Genomic DNA, 11,689 nt, shown 5'->3' with positions numbered 1-11,689 from the left:
CTGCACATACCAATATAGATCATCAGTAACAACATGAACATGCTATGACTCACAAACTTCGCATCATGACATGAAATCTAAGATTCCATACATAAACGCAACCGATACTTAGCAAACCAACCCAAACTTTCTGTGTCTTCAGATGCAACAGAAGAGTCCAACGAATCTCCATTATCACTCTCCTGCAAGCTCTTAGTTACAGGCTTTTTCTTAGAGTGACAGAGACAGAATCGAACGAGAATGAAGAGGATTAAAACAGTGGAAGCAGCATAGAAAAGCTTCACCAATTCATCCCCTGCAAGGAAACTAAGAAGCTTGTTGAAGATATGTAGAATCTGAGCTAGTTTCTCTGCAAGAGATTCGATTTCTTCTTCCAGGTCGTCTGTGTCATCATCCCCCATGATCGGCAGCTCCTCAAAGAATCTTCTCCTCTCTGCTTTCAGTATAAATAAATGGAAGATTTCCGTGAATGAATAACACATTTATGTTGAATTAGTTCTGCACATAAGCGCATTTAAAACGAGCCTGGTACCTTGTCCAGATTACAGGGAAAGAAAGAAGGAATATTGGACAAGTTAATAGATATTTATACAGCCTGCTACAATCAATATGTTTATATGAGTCCTTGTTTGCCGATGAGATCATGCAATGGGATAGAAATAATATACTAAGGCTTCGTTTGGATCGGCTTTTTTCTACTTCTTGAAATAGTTTTTTAATAAATTTTTATACTAAAAAATTGCTTTAAGAAGCAGTGAGAAAGCCGACCCAAATGAAGCCTAAATTTCTTACTATTTCTTATATGGGATCAGTTAGATGAATCTTATTTCTCCATTGCATTATATTAAGAGTCAAATTCTTACGGGGGGTTTGGACAATCATTGATAAATTTTTATTTTGAAAAAAAAAAGATTTTGAAACTCCCAATCAGAACCAACCAATATGAGAAAGTCATTTTTTTTTTCGAAGGTGGGGGTCGTAAGCCTCTAGGGCTTTTCTCTTAGCTGCTTTGCGCCGCCTCCCCTTCTTCCCTCTCCTCCGGCTCTGCCGGAGGTTTCTTCCTTTATGGACTCTTCTCTTCCTCTTTCAGAGTTCCCTCCACTTGTTTCTGCAGTTGGCGGAGCTCCTCCCCTTCCTTCTCGCAACTGGCTTGCAGCTTTCGCGACCGAAGATTCTACTCCAAATGTCCTGGATCTTTCTCACTTCCCCTCAGAGCCGGAAATTTTCCCCTTCTCTGGGGATAAGCTGAATAAAGAAGCGGAAGACTGGAGTCTATGCTTGGTTTGGTACTTAATCAGTCGTAGACCTTTCTAAAAGGCTCTGCTCGGTGCCCTCAAGAAGACATGGACACTCAAAGGTTCGATTAAACTATTGTCCCTTAACGATGGCTTTTTTCTTACCAGGTTCACTTGCTCGGAGGATTTGGACATTGCTTGGTCTAGGGGGGTCTGTTTCCTCTTAGATAAGCCTTTTGTTTTGCAAAAATGGCATCCCAAATTTAAACCTAAGTGTGAGAATTTTTTCTCTGTCTCGATTTGGATAAAAATCCACGATCTTCCATTGGCATGCTAAAATTCGGAAGGAATCTCACCGATTGCGAGTAAGGTTGGAGTCCCTCTAGCCGCTGATTCTCTTACCAACCAAAAAAACTCGTCTCACATTTGCTCGAGTGTGTGTTCTTGTGGATAATAAGGCAACCTACCCTGAAGAAATTTTCGTCTCTCTTAATGGAGATGTTTTCGGGCTCAAGGTCCAGTACGAATGGAGACCCTCACCTTGTGAGCATTGTCAGTCGCTAGTCCAATACTCTGCCTCTTGTCCCACTAAACCTCAAAATGAAGAACCTGGTAATCCTCCTAATCAGGCTGCCACTAGTCGACCTCCTAGAGGTAGGAGTTTTAGTCGAAAACCCAGGAATCGTAATTCCTCTGTCACGAATGTTGGCAATGCTAACTCTGCCCAGGATGCCTCTTTCAAAGCTCCAGTTCCCTCTCCCCATTCATACAATCCGACTCAAATTCCCACTACAAATTCCAATGAACAGCAACTCCACTATCAACCTCATTGCCCTCCCTTCGACAAACAAATTCCAGCTCTAATCCCTCCTCTGGTTAATCCTGAGGTTGCTGGCCCATCTACAAATATTGTGCAAAACATTAACTCTCCAACTCATGGGGAATCTTCTTCGGCTACTAGTGCTACAGATAACAAAGTTTTGGCTTCTCCAGAGGGTGTTATTTCACCTAATAAATTCAATGTCCTTGAAGAATCATCGGACTGCAGTAATCCTCTAGTTTTGATGAACTGTGATACTCAGAACACCAAATCCAAAAAAAACCACTTATACAGCTCAGCAAAGTAACAACCCTTCATTGGCAAAAAAATTGGCAAGGGGGAAAAATGCCAAAAAATTCTCCAATTCAAATGTCTCTTAATGTTATTTCCATCTATTGTTGCATGGAATGTCAGGGGGTTTAATCATCTTGATAAGGTTTTAGGTTGTAAACAATTGGCTAATTCATTCAATCTGGATATGCTCTACATACTTGAGAATAGGATTCACTCTGCTTCCCTCCACAATTCTTTTTTTGAAAGTACTCATGATGTTTTTTTCTAATGAAAAAAGCTGCCACAATTTTGATCATTCCTCTTCCGGACATATCTGGATTAAATGGAATCTCGATAAAATTGATTTTTTGCCTGATCATATTTCTTCTCAGCTTATTTCTGGTTCTGTCAGGATTGCTTCTTCTCCTTGTTTTCAGCTTACTACTATTTATGCTTCTAATAGAAGTGTTGAAATGAGGGATCTTTGGGCTCAAATTTCTCGGCTTTCTCCTCCTTCTCATGTCCCATAGATTCTTGTGGGGGACTTTAATTGATGTCGGTTTGCTTCTGAAAAAATGGGGGGTCGGCCCTTGCTGACAATAATTTAGTAGACTTCAACTCTATAATTTTTTAGAACAGTCTTTTGGACCTTCACTTTGTTGGATGCAAATACACCTGGTTTAACCAGCATGCTGACAATCTGATTCACATAAAGTTGGACAGGGAACTTATTAATATTGCTTGGTTGGAATCTTTCCAAGTTCTTTTAGCTCTTTTCAAAGTCCTTCATGTTCTAATCATTGCCCTATGGTATTGCATTCTGGAGCAACTTATTTTTCTCATCATAGATTCCTGTTCAAAAACTATTGTTCCAATATTGATAAATATTGGTTTAGGTTTATTCTTCTTAAGGTTTTCTCTAAGCCTTTGACTAGGAACCCAATTTCTCACTTGTGTCAAATTCACAAAAATTTTAAGGCGGATTTAAAATTAGAGGCTTGGGCCAGTTCTTCTTTGATTAAGTCTCACCTTGAAGGTCTTCAAAAATAGCAGGGGGTTTGTCTTGAAAAACTTCATTATGACCCTAATAGCATCTCTCTTAATGCTTCTTTGAAAGACATCAATCACAAGCTTGCTGAATTCTCTAATATTCTTGCTTCTTGGGTTATTCAAAGAGCAAAAGTTAAGTGGCTTAAGCATGGGGAGGAAGATCTAAAGTTCCTCTATGCTAAAATTAGGAGTAGACAGGGCAGCAACAAAGCTGCGGTTAACATGTTGGCTTCCTCTACTTATTCTTATAGTAATGATATGATTACCTTCATTGTTCAGCATTTTCAGGCTATTTATAATCCTCCTCCCCCCCATCCCTCTTGGATATTGGTTTATTTCCAATTGGGGCTAGGCTTCCGGTTGCTTATATTTCTCTTCTTACTCAGATTGTTTCTGATGAGGAAATAAAAAAGGTGGTTTTTAAAGGGTGTGCTACCTCCTCCCTAGGTCCAGACGGATTCAATTTCCATTTTATAGATCAAGGTGACATATTATTGGCCCTATTATTATTAAAGTTGTGCACTCCTTTTTCTCTAAAGGGTATCTTCCTAGTAGGATTAAAGCTACTGCTCTTGCTCTTATCCCTAAGCATAAAAATGCCGAGTCTTTGACTGATTTAGACCTATTGCCTTGTGTAACACTTTCTATAAAATTATTGCTAAGGTAATTTCTAATAGGTTAAAGCCTATCAGGCCTATACTTGTCAAAGAAAATCAGTCTCGCTTTATTAAAGCTAGGGTTTCCACTGATAATATCTTACTTGCTAATGAGCTTCTCTTTCTTACTCGTAACAGAGGTGGTCTAAAGTTTTTTTGTGTTAAACTAGATATTCGTAAAGCATTTGATAATGTATCTAGGGAATTCTTACTTGTTAGACTGATCCAGAAAGGTTTTCCCAACATTGTTGTGAATTGGATTAAAGCATGTATTACTGATGTTAACTTCTCGTTAGTGATTAATGGAGCCCTCCAAGGCTATTTTCCTACTTCTGCTGGATTGAGGCAACGATGCCCTCTTAGTCCATACCTCTTCTGTTTGGTCATGGATGCATTATCCTCTCTTTTGGATGATGGGGAATTTAAAGGGATTACTTTGGCGGATTCACTATCACTCATCTCCTCTATGCAGATGTACTTATTTTTGGGGAAGCTACGATTGAAAACTGTAACAAATTAACTACCATCCTCCACTCCTTTTCTAATGCCTCTGTGCTTCATGTGAATTATGATAAAAACACTCTTATGCTTCCAAGAAACATTTCCAATTCAACTGTTATTTGCCAAGCTTTGTCCATCCCTACTATCAGCTCTAAAATTGTTTATCTAGGCATTCCATTGTCTTTTATTAGACTAAAAATTGCTGATTTTATGCCTCTCATGGATAGTACTACTAAAAAAATTATTTGGATGGAAAGCTAACCTACTTTCATTTGCGGGTCGTTTACAATTCCTGAGATATACTATTCTAAATTCTATTGCTTACTGGATTCGGGGATCTATATTACCAAAACAGTTCTTAAATTCTTTAAGAAATCTTGCTCTAAGTTTCTTTTTTTTTTTTTTGGGTGATCCTGCTGTAGTCAGAAAAATGCATATGGTATCTTGGGATAAAGTTTGTATCCCAAAACATAATGGAGGGCTCGAGCTTCCCTCCATACATGTTATTCAATTTGGCTTTAATTGTTCGTTAATTCTCAAGATATACAATGCCAAATCCCCTTTATCTGCATTGTTATTTAGTAGGTACACCTCTCCTTGGTGTCCTGCTCCTTTGGGTGCTTCCAATCTCTCGAAATATGTATGCATAACTGCTATTTCTGCTAAGAATAATTTTAATTTGAAAGTTAATTATCTTACCCCCATCTCCTTACATTGGGATCACTGGTTTCACAATGATATAATTGCTAATTCCTCTGATGGTCTCCCTCTACTTAATGCCACTCATCCAAAAACTACTCTTAAGGTTTTTATTACGGGTATGGCTTGGTCTCTGCTTGATTTTGTTCCCCTTTCTCTTCGAAACCAGATACTTGCTATCAATATTTTTGATAGCTCCAGTCCTTGTTTATTATGGGGAAAGATTCCTAACAACAAATTTAAGCATTATATTCGTGAATTTTATTCTCAATTACTGAAGTGCTCTTGGGATAACTTGGTTTGGCATCTTAAACATGTCTTGAGATACTTTTGTTAGGCTTGGCTTGCTGTGGTGGGTGGCATGAAAACGGCTGATGCTTTGCACCTTAGGAACATTCAAGTTCCATCTATCTGCAATCTCTGTCACGTTTTTCCGGAAACTATTTCTCACTTTTTTTTTAATGCTCATTTTCTTATGCTGTTTTTTCTGATCTTATGCCTCCTGTCATGAGGCTTCTATTAAGACCTATTTTCTTGCAACTTGGTGAGTGGATAAATGATGAATTGGATGTGAGGAATCAAGTGAAAATCTTTATCATCTCTTTACTTGTTGCTCGGTTTACTACATTTGAAAAGAGATGAATATTAGGAGGTTTGGCAATTCGACAAGCTGCTGCACTACTACTACTATCTGCATCAAAAGTGCTATTTTTTAGAAAGTGATTACATGGAAATCTGCTTATTCTATGCTGGAATTTTTTTGAATGGGCTTTCTCTTTTCCCGGATGGTGTTGCTCCTTATGGTTTTGATTCAGTCCGCCTCTCGATTGGGATCATTGAATTGCTGCTTGATGTTGCCTTTGATATAGCCTTGAACAATGATGAAGCTCCTTTTGTAGGCTCCCCTTGGATGGTCTACGGGGAACCAGGGGATCTCTTTCTTTGACTAGATGATTAGCATTCTTTAATCCTGAGTCCAAGCTATTTTTGATTTGGGAGCTTTTATTTTTGGACTTCTGTTTTTTCTGTCTTTCTTTTGCACTTTTTTCTGTGCAGGTTTTGGCTCCGGGCAAGGTGTGCTCTCTTCTTCCTGGGAGATATTTTTTTGGAGATTTGTTACTTGTAATTTTTCTCTCGTTATCTAATAAACGGGCTAAGCCTAAATTTTACCCAAAAGGAGCATGACAGTATCTGGTAACTAAGAAAGGGAAATCACCCTTTGGGCAATTTATAGAAAGGTGCAGGTTTAAGGCATCATTATGTAAAAGGAGCATGATAAACAAAAAATTTAGAAAATAGCAAATTCGTCAAAAATTTTAGCATAGTCTGAATACGCCAAATGATTTGGGTAATTTTGAATGTGTCAAATCATTTGGTATATTCACCTAAAATAGGTGAGAGAAATGAGTATGAGAGAGAAATGAGGAGAGATGGGAAGAGAATACAAATTGGGAGAGAGAGGGAGAGAGAAAATTGAGGAGAGAGTGTGTGGATGGAGAGACATATGGGGAGAGTGAAAGAAAGATTTAAGTAATCTTTTTATATTCAAAATAATTTTAACTAATATTTATAATTAATATTTATATGATATAAAATAAAATAATCTTTAAAAATATTATAGAAAAAGGAAAAAAAATTATAAATTATATTTAACTGATGAGATCATGCAATGGGATTGAAATCATATATTAAAGCTTTGTTTGAAACGGGTTTTTTTACTGACTCTTAAAGCAACTTTTTAATATAAAATTAAAATTTGTACTAAAAAACTGCTATGAGAAGCAGTGAAAAAGCCGTCCTAAACGAAGCCTAAATTTCTTATTATTTCTTATATGGGATCGGTTACATGAATCTATTTTTCCATTGCATCCTATTAAGAGTAAAATTCTCACCTGGGATTTGATTCATCATTGATAAAATTTTATTTTGAAAAAAAAATTATTTTGAATCTCCTAATCAGAACCAAACAAAGATGAGAAAGTCCAAAAAGGGTGGTAATGACAGTATCTGGTAACTAAGAAAGGGAAATCACCCTTTTCAGTTATGTTCTAGCAACAAGTCAACAAAAGTATCAAAGGAATAAACAAACACTCAAGTTCATGTCTAATTGCTGATTAAATAATAAAAATTTAACACAACTTACAAAATCGCAAAAATATGAGAGATTATTCTGTGCGGAGAATGTGCATTGAGGCCAATCCGAATACGCCACGTCATCTAATGCATTATGTATTTGATGACATGAAACACCTGAATTGAACTTCGAACGCATCCGAACACTGAACGTAATAACTTTTTCAGAAATGGGGTGCTAAATTAAACTTATAAAAACATCAAAGATACAAAATTGAATTGTTTCCTCGCAAATAAAGCTATCTCCAAATAGATATCTTGAAGATGAACGAAATTTGATCAAAATAATCATTGATTTGTTTTGAGATATATGATGACATAAATTTTGAGTGTTGCGCTAATCTCAAAGTAAATATAATGATCATAAAATATATTCCAAGTGTTGCGCTCATCTCAAAGTAAATACAATGCTCATAAAATACATTCTAATCAAATTTAAATTAAGATATTTTTACTCAAATTTTCTCTCTGGCATAGTCGGGGATGGAGCAATTCAAAAATAATACTTTTGTGGATGATCCTGAGGTCATTCCTCTTCTGAATAATTGAATTTTATGGAGTGAGATTGTAAATCTATCTGTCCTCCCCTGTATGTTCCACGCTTTTTCTTGGTCTTCTCATGCCTGAAATCTCTGCAAATTTAAGGTTAAACAATTAGCAGTGTTGCCATCCTTTTTCAAATGTAACGGGAAAGCATCAGAGCCCTGCATTGGGTGCCCATATCCACACCCACCCATACCCAATGGGTATGGGTGGGTATGGGTACGCCCATGACCTTATGGGTGGGTATAGGTGGGTATTAAACATGGAGGGATAAATCGATTTATATTGCTAATCACTGTATATCTTACTTATACTACTGCAATCATCACTACGTATTGTGCAGTACTTAACCATGATATGAGTACGATAAATTTTGATATGCGACTTGAAAGTTTGCCATCATAGGAAATGACAACAAGCCTCAAGGCCATCAGTCCGTGACAGACTGCGTTCAAAAAACATGAAAAGTGGGTCGGTATAGGTGGGTACGAAATCCCGAAAGTCATCATGGGTGGGTGTGGGTGGGTGAAGCCCGTCCAAGTAAAACATGGCTACCCAATGGGTACCCAACCAGGACCTCATGTAGGGCTTTGGAAAGCATTGAAAGGTCTAAACAAGCAAAGAAATTTGCGAATTTATATAAAATGACAATTTGATAGGAAATAGAAAGAGTCAAAACACTAGTAATTTGATGTAGAACCGTCTTGTGCACCATGAAATCTAATGTGTATTATTAGTTTTATTGGAGGAGATTTAAATGGACATGTTTATATATTAAAATGTATATGCCCGTATGAATCTTTATATCTATTAGTGTAAGTATGTAGGTCTAAGAAGTTATCTAAATATATTAAAAACTAATAGAAATTGAAACATGTAGGGCCAAATCGAGCATGCATCAAAGTTAATGAGCCATGTTTGGCTCAAATTAAGATTGGATCGAGCCATCCTACAACTAGATTGGACTTGGCTGGAGATGGATTGATTGACCTGGCTTAAGATAAAGGTCGAGACTTGAAATTGGATCGCAAACTGTGACACGACCAGGAAGAGGGAGGTGGTATAAACAATGCTATCTATCACCAATAAATCAGTTTGAGAGGTTTAATCCACAATAATTACACCATCAACTTAACATTCTATAAGCTCATTTTCTCAGCTCTGTAAACAAATTCTAACCGCTCATTTTTTAGATGCCCTTAGTAATTATCACAGATATCTAATGGCGAACAAAAAAAAAGAAAAGAATGAGTACCATAAAATGAGCATCAAAGATAAAAGTAGTTTTTCATAGTGTAAACAAGCAAAGCTATGTACTCGATCCGTTTTGAAGCCACCAGAAGCTGTGCTGAACTATTCAAGCAACCATTACAATAGATGCACAGAGAATGTTCTTCTTTTGAACAAAATTAGTACTTCAATAGTTTTCCTTGTGAAAAAATTACAAGAATGGTCAAAAATATTTCATCATTTTACAGGTCATAAAAAAAAATGAAGAGTCATCTCCTCATTGTATCTTAAAGTTACTTTGCTCAATAGCCTTCTTAATCTAGCCTCCTACAATACCTCAAACAAGGTAGGCGATGACTGAAAATATGAAATTTTAATGTTTTATACTTGGATGAGAAAATAAACAAAAAATTTACCATCTGAAGTATTAAAAAAAACCAAGAAAAATTTATATATATATATACAGACACAAAATACAGGTTGATGAAAAGTACCTTCCTCTAACTTGACCCAGAACTTCTTGAGCTTTCGCACCATAACCAGATCCTGAATCATCCTGTTAATAACATCGAATGACATCAAAGATGTAAGTATGGCATGACATTGTAAATAAAAGTTAAGAGTAACCACCAGCCACAGGACCAAGTGGTAGCCTCCCAAGCTCTTTAAAAAATGGAGATGAAGAAATCAACAGTAATGGAATACCAGAGCCCAATAAGAGTTGTCTTGCATTCTTTCATCAGCATACTGAACTTCTTCAACTTTTACTCTTTGAAATGCATTTACGACTTTTGGCTGCATAATGACATCAATAGACAAAAGTTAGACTGTCGCTTTTTATATTGTAATACAATGATTTTAAGCTCAAAATAATTAAAAGCTCACTGTGAATCAGAAACAAAACAATGTTAAGCACTTCGAAAACCAAATTAAAACTCAGCATCAATAATTTAAATGGCACAAAACTCTTAAACAAACTTGATCTTCTGTTGATTAAACAAAATGCTGATCAATGTTTGAGAAGATGAAGGGTATAGACAGTTATAGAAATTAGTAGGAAATTAAAAAATGAAGCAAAATCTGCTAAATTGAGAGGATGAAATAGATTAGCTATTGATTGCTCAAAGTTGCGTCATTCATTGCAAATTTTCCCAGATACCAATGCCACTGAAAACTAATTTGTGGGTCTCCGAAAGGATTCTGCTTATGGGGTTCGAATGCAAAGAGTACGACCGCACTATCCTATAGGACAAAACGACCGTAGACCTTTATACTCGACATATCCAGGCCGATGGAAGAGCAGATTGAGCCATACATACGATTAGTCATGGATGATAGCGGCTTTCGCCTACACACCTCGATAGATAATAAAATGTATAACCCAAAATATCACGAGATTTCCTCTATTCGATGCATCAGCTCGAATAGGGTTTATTTGATGTAGGGATCGATTTCCTACGATCGTAAGCCCCGTAGTTAATTACATCTTAGACCTCATTCTAAGAAAACTATCAATTAAGGATGTTAGATAATCTTCTCAAAAGGATTTAACACAAAGGAATTTCTAGGCTTTCCTAATTAAAAGGGAAGAGATGCTTAATTTGGTTTAATCATCATACGTGGTTCAGTATCAACGCTCGGCCGGTTTGAAGAAGAGAAAACTAGAGAAAAAAAAAAAAGACAATTGCATGTAAGCATGCGTGAGAGAAAGAGGGAGGTGGCGTCATCTATGTGATGCAGCTCAATAGAATTTATAGCCTCTGACAGAATAGAGAGCTTACTCACCATTAAGGCGTACAGTGGTACACTCATACCATTAGCCTTATATCTTAAATATATAAAAGATATAGTATCGTACACACAACACTAACATCTACTACTTAACTAATGCAACTTGGACTTATACCTTGCCTGAAAAAGGAAGTCAACTAAAACCACCTAGTCGTATAAAATTCATGATATCCGGTCTATATGAAAGATGGGTGGGTGGTTAAACTTTGGAATTTGGGATCGATATCTAGAGAAGTTCCTAAGTGACCCCACACTTATGAATTCTAAAACTAATGCATTTAAATTTTAATTTCAGTTAGTTGCTAATGTGATGCGTGCTGATCAAAATCTCCAAATAAAAAATGTATGCAATTTTAAAAAGGCTTATAAAATAATTTTTTTAGAAAGACTAAACTTTCTCAATCCGGCACTTCATCCTCATATGTCAGATTATCCGGACTCTACCCGCAAACGGGGAAATGTCTAAACAAGGGAGAGAAGAGAATGCATTAAGATGCATGCGACCGCGGATGATTCCGGCTATTCTCTAGATCGTTATGTTTCTATATTATTTAATTCTGAAAATTTTATTATTGATTACGAGTAAAAGAATTTTGTTCCTAAAAGCCTAGCGAGTCAGGCACATGCACATGCAAAAAAGAAATATATAAAAAGCATGCTAGTTCTACTACGAAACAAAATAAATAAGCGTCTCAACAAATCACAGAAAAGTATCCAAATTCATGATAAGTGTCATACAATGTACATCACAGAGTACA

General features: G+C 36.5%; 1 protein-coding gene across 1 annotated transcript; it reads right to left on the bottom strand.

The window, feature by feature from the left end:
* Window positions 1–7,697: 7,697 nt before the first annotated feature.
* On the bottom strand, window positions 7,698–9,991 carry LOC110111719 (nucleolar and coiled-body phosphoprotein 1-like). The gene is made up of 3 exons (XM_028696793.1): window positions 9,846–9,991; window positions 9,635–9,696; window positions 7,698–7,999 (listed from the first exon to the last, which is right to left on the bottom strand). The coding sequence occupies exons 1-3, from the start codon at window positions 9,939–9,941 to the stop codon at window positions 7,894–7,896; spliced, it is 264 nt and encodes an 87-aa protein (XP_028552626.1). The 5' UTR covers window positions 9,942–9,991; the 3' UTR covers window positions 7,698–7,893.
* Between the last annotated feature and the right edge of the window lie 1,698 nt (window positions 9,992–11,689).

This window comes from Dendrobium catenatum, unplaced genomic scaffold (assembly GCF_001605985.2).
Source record: "Dendrobium catenatum unplaced genomic scaffold, ASM160598v2 fragScaff_scaffold_847, whole genome shotgun sequence".
In the NCBI taxonomy this organism is placed as follows: domain Eukaryota; kingdom Viridiplantae; phylum Streptophyta; class Magnoliopsida; order Asparagales; family Orchidaceae; genus Dendrobium; species Dendrobium catenatum.
Note: the sequence above shows the minus strand (reverse complement) of the source record. Positions and strands in the feature narration are given on the sequence as shown.